General features: G+C 38.0%; 1 protein-coding gene across 1 annotated transcript; it reads left to right on the forward strand.

Annotated features, from left to right (window-relative positions):
• The first annotated feature begins 11,874 nt into the window (after nucleotides 1-11,874).
• Nucleotides 11,875-12,165, forward strand: LOC104431209 (E3 ubiquitin-protein ligase RING1-like). Its single transcript, XM_010043880.2, has one exon. It carries the CDS (start codon nucleotides 11,875-11,877, stop codon nucleotides 12,163-12,165), a length of 291 nt encoding a protein of 96 aa, XP_010042182.2.
• The last annotated feature ends 1,026 nt before the right edge of the window (nucleotides 12,166-13,191 follow it).

A 13,191-nucleotide genomic window follows, 5' to 3' on the forward strand; every position in this document is an offset into this window, starting at 1 on the left:
AAGCCCTAAGCATCATAGTTTGTTACGTGGCCTTCAACTTGGGCACAACCACCGAGTCTTGGACATGGCCATCAGGATCTAGCATAGGCATCATGTCTCGAGCTATGGACTAGTGTCTCGGCACCTATAATTTGGATGTGAGAGTCAGTACCAACACATGACTATTTAGGACCTAGGCATGGGCATTGGGGTCTTGGGCCTAGCCTTGAGGGACCTTGCCCAACCTTGTGGACTTGGGCCTCACCATTGATAAATTGGTGTCGGCCTTGATGGACCTAGGCCCATCAATTAGGTACCTCGGGCATGGTTGCCTACGACTTAAGCACAGGCATTGAGATTGGGTTGGGAGGAGGGGGGCATTGGGATTTGAGGCCTAGGTGCTCGGGACTTGAGAATGGCTGTCACGGTCCCTACCCAAGCACCAAGGTCTCTCGGTCCAAGCATCAATGCCTTGTCGTATTTTGAAAAATGAATTCTAACTTTTAAAAGAATAAAATAATTTTTTTAATTTAAGTGTAATTTTTTCATTGACTGGAAACCGTTTTTCTATTGACTCATTTTCTTAAATAATTGAAAGGTTGAAAAATGAGTAAAACATTTTCTAGCAATATATTTTTCGTGATAAATAGAGCCTAAATTCAATAAATATTGGTGTCTTATGCGCTAAATATAGATAGACTCAAAAGTGTATACTTACATTTTTTTCTATGAAGCCCGTCTATAGAAGATGTTATTTAACTTATATAAAATTTATTTTTATCACAAAAAGCCCACTTTAGATATATGGATAAATTTTGGGTACATCAATATCTTGCTAACCTCACAAATAGGATTCTACCCACCATGAAAAGCACCAAATTGGTACATCTATGATAGTTTCCTTTAACTTTTACCGTCAAATTGCTGAGTTAAATGACACGTAGTAGTTGATGGGTGTACTTTTTAGGGTTTTACCCTTCATTGGTCACATGTATATCAGTTTGTGATTTTTTGTGATATCAATCCAATTTAACGGAAATCAATGAAGGGTAAATTTGTCATAAATGTATCGGTTTGAGGTTTTTTGTTTTAAAAAATTAGTTTGAGATAAATTTTTCATAAGTGTATTAATTTAAGGTTTTTAGTGGTAAAAATATTAGCATGAGGATAAATTTGCCACAAATATATTAGTTTAGAGTTTTCGTGGTATTAACCCTAAAAAAGAAAAAAGAAAACTCATAGACCATATGTAAGTCTAAATTTGAGTAGTTGCCTAATCATGAAATTATTTGGCATTCGATAATGTATGGAACAAAAAAGAAACAGAAACAAGAAACACAAATTTTGTGTTTCTTGTTTCAAACACTTTTGAGAAATACTTTTTTTTTTTTTTTCTCTTATTTTCTTGTTCTTTTTCTTTTGGCGGCGGCCTCGCCCAGCCACGGCGAGGGCTCGCCGGCCCCGGCGAGGCCGAGGCTCGCCGTAGCCGGGCGAGGCCGAGCTCGCCCGGCCATGGCGAGGCCGACCTCGCCCCGGCCTAGGCGAGCTCGATCTCGCCCCGATCCGGCGAGGCCGAGCTCGCCCGGCGGCCGGCGAGCCTCGGCCTCGCCGGCGGTGGCCCGGCGAGGCCGCGCCTCCGCCGCCCGGCGAGCTCGGCCTCGCCGGCGGTGGCCCGGCGAGGCCGCGCCTCGCCGCTGGCGAGCTCGGCCTCGCCGGATCAAGGCGAGGCCGACCTCGCGCCGGCCCGGGCGAGCTCGATCTCGCCCGAGATCCGGCGAGGCCGAGCTCGCCCGGCCGGCCGGCGAGCCTCGCCCTCGCCGGATCTGGGCGAGTCGGCGTCGCGCTCGGCGGTGGCCCGGCGAGGCCGCGCCTCACCCGCCGGCCGGGCGAGCTTGGCCTCGCCGGATCAAGGCGAGGCCGACCCTCGCCGGCCGGTCGCCGGCCAAGGCCTTGGCCGGCGACCGCCAAAAGAAGAAAAAAAAAATGAAAAAGAAAAAAAAAAAAAAAGGGAAAAATAAGAAAAAAATCGAAAAATAAAAAAGAAATAAAAAAAATTATCCAAAGTTACCAAACATGTTTCTATTTATTTTTTGTTCCCGGAACAAGTTTACCAAACTCGTTTTTTTTCAGAAATTGTTCCTAGAATGTAAACACTTTTTTCTATTTTTGTTCCCTGGAACAATTTTTAAATAGAAACGTTACCAAACGCGCCCTAATCGACACACATATTTTTTGTTCTTTACTACTAAGCCCATCTCATAAGGCACTATATTACGTGTAAATTCTCAATTCAAATGATACACACAAGTTGATTGCTCTTGAGCTCATGCCCTAATATATACTCATCGAAGAATTTCCTAGGATGCCACCGTGTCAATGATTCAGTAATTGTCGGCCGTCCTATGTAACATCGCCACGTTAGTGATTTTTGGTAAAAAATGACCAAAATAATTATTTTGAAATTTGGCACAAAGGTTTAAACTAAATTGGTAAAATTTAAAAGTTAAGAATTGAATTGACATCTATATGATAGATTTAGAATTGATTAGATAATTTTCCCAAAAATTTCTGCCAACTCCTAGATATTCATTGAAATTCCTCTGTTTTTTGTTTATGTGATATCAACGAATATGAGATTGATTTTTTCCCCGCTCAACCCGTTGAACATGATTAGTTGGTTGTAAGCAGCCAATTTGTAGGCCGCGTTTGTGTTAGGGAGATTAGGGCATAGTTGAGTAAGTCTCTAGTAATTTTATGGTAATGACCCTTCAGGCAAACAACAAAAAGACAAGATAAGAATATCTTCATGTGAACGTCTGAATTATTTAAGAAATTTCATCAATAAAATTTTGGTTTAACCAATATTTTTATGCATGCAGTTCTGGTAAGTACTAGTCTGTTTGGTTATGATCTAATATATTCTGATTTTACTTTCTTTGAAGTGCAAAATAAATCTTTCATTTGAAAACAACGTTTGGATAACCATAGGTTCAGAAACAAAAACCAACTCAGCCTGATGATAATTACTATTGTATTTCATAATCAAACTGCCCATTTAAATTAAATTTTTTTATTGGGAAAAGAAACTTGGTGCCAGATGAATATAATGTATAATCTATTTACATTTCGAATTTCGAATTTAATAATTAAAATCTACTTGGATTTTGTCATCAATATGCCATTGTCCTGCAATTAAAAAATAAGTAACAAATCAATGTGCTGCTTTTAAATTTTTTTCGTCTTTGCTAGTTTGAACTTCTAACTAGTTGATTTTATATCAGCTGCGTTGAAAGATATGCCTAGTGCAATTAAAAAAAAAACAAAGTTAGAATTTACTCATTTATGACATAGTTTGTAACTTTAAATATAGCTACAATCTGGTGTAATGAAGCATTAATTTTCTGAAGAAACGTTTACATAGGTATATAATAAATTGATCGTTTTTGCTGATTATTAGCAAATACAAAAATAAGTAAATTCAAACAGCACCTTAAATATCATTACTTTTGACTGAAAAGTAGCATGGAGCAATACGTAGAGTCAAAAGTTATAGCTAACATTTACAGTTTATAAATGTTGTTGATTGAAATGATCTTGAATAAGCAATTTTCCTGTAGTGTAATTAAACATCATTTTTAATTAAGAAATGTTTAAGCAAGCTAAAAAAATCATTTTATTTTTTGTATTTAAGGTGAAATCAAGAAAAAAATCAGAAGGATACCCCACTTACAAAACAATCAGAGTCACAAAAAAAAAAAAAAAATATCGAAAAAAATGCACCCATGCGGCCATATAAGAAATTTCTCTATGGTAGGAGGATGAAAATAAAAGTCTTTTATTTAACCAACAGGGTCCTCGACCTGATTCGAAATGCAGGATATGATTGTAAGTCCTCGAACTCCTAGTACTATTAGGATAGTAATCCATTAAGAAGTTGAAAAAGGAAAGTAGTTGGAAGCAATCAAAATGTGATCATCAGCTCTTAGATTTCATTCCTTAATAAAAAAAAAGAATTAGTGAGAATCCTACTCGTTCTCAGATAAAAGTAAATAATATAAGTTCGTGCACATAAGACTCAAGTCCATTCTCGTAGTACCCCTCCAAAATTCCAACACAACCCAAATATCGAAACTCCTCTTGAGTCCCTAACCCTTCCATCATCAAGAACCAAGAAAATCTCTTGAAGTTTCCACCTTATTCATCGATGGCCACAGATATTCGCATCCATGCCCAGATATGTCGTCGGAGGGCAAATGGGGATGCATTACCTAAAGAGCACGAGCTCATCCAAAGCAGCGACACTATTGATGAGTTCACCTACATTTGTCATGTCACTCTTGATTGATTCAACTTTCGAATCAACCTCGAACGTCAGATGAAACAAAGATTGCTCCGCCATCATTATCACATCATCTTTGGTGACGGCGAAATAATGTTACCATGGAATGGCGCACCCCGAACCTTCTCGTGCTAAGAATGGCCGTGGAAGCTGAGAGACTGCGGAGTGCAGAGGACCAAGCTCTACTTGCACTTGAGGAAGATACCGGTCCGTATGGTCTTGGTGGTTTCTGTCCATCAAAGAGAGCAAAGGGAGACGCAGGCGGCCCCTAGGGAATCGATGAAAGTATCCAATGCTTTTGAAGCAATCCCGACGAGTTGAGCAGCCATTGACGCGCTTGAGAAAGCAAAGCTCCTCGAGGTTTTGGATTATGGCGATGGATGGGTGCGTAATTTGCAAGGAGGAGATTTCGCGTGACGAAGAAGTTGTGTGCATGCCATGCAAGCATATGTTTCACCATGAATGTGTCGTTCGGTGGTCGAACGAGAGCAATTTGTGTCCACTGTGCCGTTTTCAGATGCCCACGAGATCAGGAGACTTGTGATTGAATTAAACGTTTTATTATGTTCACCGTCAATGATTTACTTTTACCCCGCGATGGACGACAGTTGCTGTCAATCAACGGGCATAAATAGCGTTCATTTTATTGACTACATACCAAAGTGTATGATTATTCTTTCCCTGTTCGACTTTCATATCTTAACATGATTAATTGGTCCTTGATCGTGAGCTACCAATTTAGCAATATACATTTATGTTTTTCGAAATTAGGGCAAAGTTAGCAATATGAAAATCGGACTTAGTAATTGCTATTTGACCAAATTATTAAAATGGAGCATACGAATAAGATCCATAAGTTTAAAACCTCTTGTGCTCAATAAAAAGGTACAGTTAGCGTTTAGACCTTATTTCTGACATTGTTTGTAATGGGGATCTTCAAAAAGACTATAATTTGGTGTAATCCGATATTACTATTCATTTTGAGGAAACGTTTTAGTAAATTAAAAGTACGTTAATCAACTTTGATGCAATTGATAAATAAGCTAATAAATGACATCTTTAATAGCAAAACTTAAGAGCGAAAGGTCTCCAGGAGCATTAAAATAGAACAACAAAATGGCATTTATGTTAAAAAAACTTCTACAAGATTTTAAAGTTGACAAAACTTTCTTGTTTTAACGCTTAAATTATAATAGATTTGGTATAAAGTGTGTTTCTAAGCTATTGTTGAGGATTTCTGTCAAACTCTATTCTATCCCAGAAACATATCCTACTCCCATGAGTCCAGAATGTGTCAAGGCTAGAACGAAGAAAAATCTAGAACTAGACTCATCAAGGTTATGACATGGATCCGGAATGAGACTGATTTAAACACTAATCAATAATAACTAGTTTTCTAACAAAGGATTTCACTTTCTATATAAAAATATATTGATTGAATCAATCACAAATTGACAAAATTAATCCTGAAGATAAGTTCCAAATGAGAAACTATCACTTATGGAAACTAAGATTTTGTTTCTATAGGCGACTAGAATCATTGTCTTCAATAGCCACAAGATTTCTCTGAAGCATTATGTCCAATGAGTAGATTAAAATTTTCCGAATGATTGACTAATGGCTAGTGTAGTATGGAGGAGTATTCAAGGGGATTATTAAGTCAAGAAGAGAAGGGACATGAATTTGAAATTCTAAAGTTTGAAATTGTTCTTAATTACTTGTCTTCATCTATGAGCTTTTTAAATTGTGATCAATAGAGAATACACAAGAAAAATGTTTTAGTGAGATAATGCGATCTACCATTAAATGTTTGCAATCATAGCTGTAATCTCTTGTTGATCCTATAGTGTAATCCAGTCAGTAGATTATTAGCGTAGGAGAGCGGGTGCAAGCTTAATTTAAGTCGAACCATTATAAATTTCGTGTACAATCTTCTATTCCCTAGACTCTTTTTAATTAAGTCTATTGCACTCTTACTGGTTATCTTAGAAGTCTAGTGACGTGCATAGCAAACCCTGATCCTTATTCAAACTTTGATTTATTTAAACATCTATTCACCCACCTCTAGATGTTTGTACTAGTTTTATCAATTTACATTCGACAAAACATTGTTTATTGAAGACGATGTTGAATAAGCATTTTACATTTAGTATATCAGTTTTTAAATTAAGATATGTTTTAATAAGGTAAAAGCAAGTGTGTCGACTTCATTCTTGTTAAAGATGAAATCAAATCCACTTTTTATGGTTAAAGTCAGAACTGAGAAAATGTTCTCTCCTATGCTTATCATGTGGAAATTAATTTTGCTTATGGGGTTAGTTTTGCCACATGGTCCGCGTTCCAGTAATAACATTCGCTTCTTGATTTCTTATCTCCACAAATCTATCTCCTATTTAGTTTATATTCCAAATATGAATAAAGAGACAAAAAAATTAAGCTTCTATATTTTTATTAGTTTGTATGTCCCAAAATACACAAAAAGAAGTATTGTCTTCCTCAAAAATAGAAAACTCTTCCAACGAAGAAATTTTCTTAATTTAAAACTTAGCAATACGCAAGAAACTAATTATACATCTTATTATTCAATATATTGTCGTTAATCTAAGGGATAATCTACTTCATTAAGGCATAACGTGTTTACATTATTTGGAGTTTAAAACAATAAATGAAATAATCTAACTTGTAAATTCCTTAAGCTTGACTTCAAAGTTTTTCAAAGATGTCGATAACGATAAACTTCATGAGTTTTAGTTTGTTGGGTTACAGGCTTACAGCGTTCTCCTTCAATTTAACAATTCGAAGAATTATCAAATAAGTGACAAATTTCTATGGCTTTGTGCATTTGCTCCAAAGATACTTTGATTTAACTTGACATTATACGTACATAGAGTGAAGTTTCAGATTAATTCTCTGTTTTCTTCCTTACACGTTATAAAGAGTTTCTTTTTTCCCCCTTACTTTCACATAGCTTCCCTGCATAGAGTTAAGACTTTCTAACACTAAGATTCAAGGGATGATTCAATAAGGTGAAAGAGGAAAGTAGTTACAGGATGCGATATAATAAGGTGGTTCGTACTCTAATTCAAACTAATCTACTTGACATAATCTTGAGTCCATTGTAGATCCCTATATCTTAACTAGGAAAGATAATTAATTCAGTAATTTTTGTAGAATCATATAAAATTACTTCGCTTATTCACTAAAACATTGCGACACCATCGTCTTCAATATCATTCAAGAAACAAGGTACTTCCTAAATCAATCTCTCTCTCTCTCTCTCTCTTCTTCGTTCGTAAATTGTTGTCTCATCAAATCCAGATCAATCATGGCTTGTCAAGTTACGGTATATGTGAACGTGTTTGCATCTCCGATAGAAACAGACATTGTGCCATTCGACGACCAAGAGAACATTCAAAGCAACAACGACTATATTAAGTTCAGTCGAATGTGTTCCTTTGTGGTCGAGCGTGGCAACCACGAGCGTTACGTTGAGGATCTTTGCTCCCTGAAGCATAGGCTCTGTCGGCAAGGCTCGCATCTCGTCACTGACCATGACACGGGTTGCCGTGTCTCGCTCGATCCTCTCCAGATCGAGGGCATCATCCAAACCATATCCGTGCGCGTAGGGAGGATGATGTTGCAAAACTTGCACCGGGAAAAGATGCCCTTTGTCGCGACTTGTGATATGATTTTGCCGAGGTATGAACAGCCGTGGCAGAGGAAGGCGGCGATGGGGACCGGGGATTACTCGGACTTTGGAGTTGTTTCGACCATGAAAGCCACCGTTGATTTGATCGAGAAGAGGAAGCGCGACAAGGGTTTCGACGATGATAACTTGAAGCTGGGGACGGGGCTCGAGCAATTTGTTAACGGGTGCAAAAGATCGGGGAATGCTAAAAGGAGCGACTAGCGACAAAAGTTTAGTCAACGTAAGTACGTTGGTCTACTCAGAGACGTATACTGTACGAATGAAAATGTTTTCCCCTACCTTTTCTGTTTGAAGTTTTTGAATTGAATTTGATTATATCTATTATCTTCGGATGTGATCCTTCGTCGTAGAATAGCCGCCTTAGTTGCCCTGCCACAATTATAGAAACTGCAACTTTTAAGGTTGTAAAGCAGCAGTAAAATGGCGTTTCACTGTTTTGAAACGGCAGTTAGCAAACTAATATTTTCATTCATCGAAAACTTTTTCTCTATAGAAACCCAGAAGCATATGCAAATTGAACTTTTCAAAGAAAAATTAATAAACTGACAAATATTTATGGTTTTGATTTAAATTAATTTAGATATAAACAAAAAGAAACGGACTTTTTTTGTATTTTAGTTATATATATGATATACGAGTAGTTCAATTCGTTGAATAAAAAATAAATAATATTTCAAAAATCGAAAATAAGAGTAAAAAAGGCTTGCATATTGCTGTTTAATTTAAAGCCAAAAATAATCAATAGGGTACTTTTTCTGGGGTAAAAAATCAAAGACAATTCGGAAAAATTCCATAAATTAATGCAGGGGATAATTCTTCAAGTCCTAACACACTAAGAAGGTGAAAAAGGAAAGTAGTTACATGTGCGTCTCCTAGACGAAAATTGATAAGTTTTAGCTTCTTCTTTAATTTTTTTTCGTTGTGTGCAAGGAAGATAGAATATAGTATGGCGGTTCATACTTTGATTCAAAATAATCTTCTTGACATTATCTTAGATCCATCATTGATCCCATACTTAACTAGGAAACTTTTGTAGAACCATATAAATATAGTTGGCTTGTTCACCACAACATAAAACACCATTCACTTACTACCCTCCAAGAAAATCTCTCTCTCACGTTCTAAAGTTTCGTCTCATCAAGCCCAGATCGATCATGGTCGGTCAAGTTATGTTGTACACGAACGTATTTGCATCTTCTGCAGAAACGGATGCTGTGGCAGTCGATGATCAAGAGTACATTCAAAGCAGCGGCGACTACGTTAAGTTCACTCGGATGTGTTTCTTTGTGGTCGAGCGTGGCAACCACTGACGTTATGTTGAGGATCTTCTCTCTTTGAAGCATAGGCTCTGTCGTCATGGCTCGCATCTCTTCGCAGACCGTGACATGGGTTGCCTTGTCTCGCTCGAGCCACTCCAGATCGAGGACATCATCCAAACCATAGCCAAGCGCGTACAGAGGATGGTGATGCAAAATTCGCACCGCGAGAAGATGCCCTTTGTCACGACCTGTGACGTGATTCTGCCCAAGTACGGACAGCCAGGGCAGAGGGAGGCGACGGTGGAGTCCGCGAATTTCTCGGACTTTGGAGTTGTTCCGACGACAACAGAAGCGGAGGTTGATCTGATTCAGAAGAGGAAACGCGACGATGGTTTTTACAATGAAAACTTGAAGCTGGAGATGCGGCTCGAGCAGTTCGTGAACGGATGCAAAAGATCGAGGGCATGCTAAAAAGAGCGACAAGCGGCAAGTCGAGTCAACGTATATAGTTCAGTTTACTCAGACTACAGAGACTCAAACTGTACCGGTGTAAATAATTTGCCTTGCATTCTTTATTTAAAGTTTCTGAATTGAATTTGATTCCGTCTATTTTTCTTGCTTATGAACTTGTTAAAAATTATCATAGCAAAAGAGTTTTTCTCCAAGGGGCACGGTCGAAGCAGATCTCATTGAGGCCTTCGACTCCACAAATTGGGATTTTCTTCATGTTTATTTTAAGAACTAGGCAGATCCCTGAGGCATTTATAGAATGGATCAAGGATTGCATCACCAAATCCCTACTTCTCTGTAAGCTTCGATGGTGTCTTCCAAAGGCTTTTTCACTGGATCCCCATACCTATTTGTTGTTGTTATTGAATTTGTAACTCGAACGCAGAAAGATGTTGTGCTCGAAAGGAAAATTAAGTACCATATCCATTGTTCTAAGGCTGATCTCGCCCATCTTAGTTTCGCCGCTGATTTGATGATCCTCCTTAAAAGATTGAGGGACGCTTGTTGGCTATATTTGATATCTCTGATCAGTTCCATAGTCTTTCTGGGCTAAAACTCAATGCAGACAAAACTGAACGATGTCTGTGTGTGTATGATGGAGCTCATTGTGATGATTTGTTCCAGTTAAGTAGATGTAAGAGGCTAACCTACCTGTGAAAAACCTTGGATTGCCTCTGATCTCGGGTAGATTATCTAACTAGTTTAACCAGTTGTCTCCGCAAATCAAAGAAGCGATCGATCGATTGAAGATTTTGCATAAACGTGTTTTATAGTGAATGTGTAGTCTGGTGGCTAAGCATGAGCCGCCTGTGTCCGTTATGCCGTCTTTCTATGCTCACAAAATTTGAAGATCGTGATCAAATTAAGCATTGCACGATTACTTGCCCGTTATCCAAATTATCATATGTATATATAACTCCTAATGTAGCATGAAGTTATGGTAAAAGTCGCACGTAATGATTAGTAAAAAAATTAGAAGTGACAAACATTATAGGAAACACGTCATATCGCAAATATTATTCATCTGAATGTATTATGGGGCAAAATAAAATAAAAACAAAAGGTAAACAACATTTACAATTGACGCCAATCACGATAATCAACTGAGAAATGGTTAAGTACGCTAAAACAAATCAGTTTTTCTTTTTGGTATTTAAGATGAGATCAAGAAAAGAAAACCCGAAGGACATCCTACTTACAAAACAACCTTAGTCATAAAACTTCAACAAAAAAAAAAAAAGAAACAAAATCACAGATATCGCCATATAATAATTTTTTTTCAACGGTTAGGCAGATGAAAATATTTTTTTTTTTTAATTTAAAGCCAAAATAATCAACGGGATCCTCTCTTTTTGGCCCGTAGACAATCTAGATTGATTCGAAACATAGGATACTTAGCGGCACATCAGGAAGTTAAAAAAGGAAAGTGTGGTCATCGAGTCTTAAATTCTCTTTTTAATTATGGGAAAATAGAGAATTTAGGGAGAATCCTACTCTGCTTCAAACAGGTAACATATAACAGATCCATGTAACACTGTAAAATAATATAAGTTGATGCCCGCGAGACTCAACCCTATCTTCGCAAAGACCCTCCAAAACTCCAACACAACCCAAATCCTAGAACTCTTCTTGAGCCCCTAACCCTTCCATAATCAAGAACCAAGAAAATCTCTTGAAGTTTCCACTCCATGGCCGCAGATATTCGCGTCCATGCCCAGATATGTCGTCGGAAGGCAAACGAGGACGCATTACCTGAAGAGAATGAGCTCATCCAAAGAGGCGACACCGTTGACAAGCTGACCTGAATTTGTCATGTCACTCTTGATCGATTCAACTTCCGAATCAACCTTGAACGTCAGAGGAAACAAAGATTGCTCCGCCGACATTATTGCATTATCTTTGGTGACGGCAAAACCTGTCATCACGTTACCATAGATCCGCATGCGACAGACCTTCTTGTGCTAAGAGTGGCCGCAGAAGCTGAGAGACTGCGGAGGACCAAGCTTTACTCACACTTGAGGAAAATACCGGTCCGTATGGTCTTGGCGGTTTCCATCCATCGAAGAGAGCAAAGGGAGATGGTGGCGGCCCTTAGGGAATCGATGGAATTTTCGGACGCCTTTGGAGCGGTTACAGCGAGTGGAACGGCCATTGACGTGCTCAAGAAAACAAAGCTCCACGAGGCTTTGGATTCTGGCGATGACGGGTGCGTGATTTGCAAGGATGAGATTTCTCGTGACGAAGGAGTTATGCCCATGCCGTGCAAGCATATTTTTCACCATGAGTGCATCGTCCGGTGGCTGAGCGCGAGCAACTTGTGCCCGCTGTGGCGTTTTCCGATACCCATAAGGTCTGGAGATTGCGATTGAATATATATATATATTTTTAAATCCATTGTTGGTCATTGGATTTACCCTGGACTGTGATGCCAAAGTGTATGGCTATTCTTTTCATGTTCGACTTTCGTATCTTGCCTGATCAATAGGTACTTGACCGTTAGCAACCGATTTCTAATTAACCATGTATAAATATGTTTTTCAAGATTAGGCTACAGTTAGTAATATGAAAATCGAAGAAAATTTCCTTCACGGTCATGACCCTTTGAGCAAAATATTAGAACGGAAAATATATATACATATATATCCCGTGATAGAAAACTAAATTATTTAAATGTTTTTTTTTTATTTACGTTTGGTTGCATTCAATCATTCTATTTTTGAAAATGGGAAAATTATTTTTCCATATGAAAAATACATTTGGATGGCATGAGTAGAATTAGTTATTTACACATAGTAGCTAGCATAACACATTATTTCGAAAACAAAATTTGCAATTTTTTCATAATTAAGATATTCGTTTGTCTTTATCTTTCATATTATTGGAGGAAAGATTGGCGCCAAGTGAATCTTTGTCTCATCGAGTTAATTTTTAGTAATTAAATTGTTGTATACGTTTAATCAACAATATGCTATCGTCTTGCATTGAAGAAAAGTAAAAAAAAAAGTAAATTTGTTGCTTTAGTTTTATTTTTTTTTGTTGGGAATGAAGTACCATTTGTTTTTATCAGTTCTAATCCGACCACATTTATCTAAAAAATAAGTTCGAAAACTTCTTTTGGCCTCACTTCTTTTCCCTTAAAAAATTAGCCCTCGTAAAATAATAAGAAAGATTTTATAAATAAACTCCATTCATCACCCTCTCTTCTGAGGTGGCGCCCTTACCCACCTTTGGCGGCGGGGAACGACGAACGCCCAGCCACAAGCGACCAAATTTGCATTTATAGCCTGGCTTGTCATGTTAGACAAGCTACGAACAAAAGATAGAATGAAGTATTGATGGTGTATGTTTGCTACCTACTAGTGGAGGAAGGCCTCCTAGAGATTTTTCATCTGTTC

The sequence above is a fragment of the Eucalyptus grandis genome, chromosome 6 (genome assembly GCF_016545825.1).
Source record: "Eucalyptus grandis isolate ANBG69807.140 chromosome 6, ASM1654582v1, whole genome shotgun sequence".
Classification (NCBI taxonomy): domain Eukaryota; kingdom Viridiplantae; phylum Streptophyta; class Magnoliopsida; order Myrtales; family Myrtaceae; genus Eucalyptus; species Eucalyptus grandis.

What these genes read in the sequence shown, in the direction of transcription:
- LOC104431209 (XM_010043880.2), top strand. Translation starts at nt 11,875, where the DNA reads ATGGTGGCGGCCCTTAGGGAATCGATGGAATTTTCGGACGCCTTTGGA.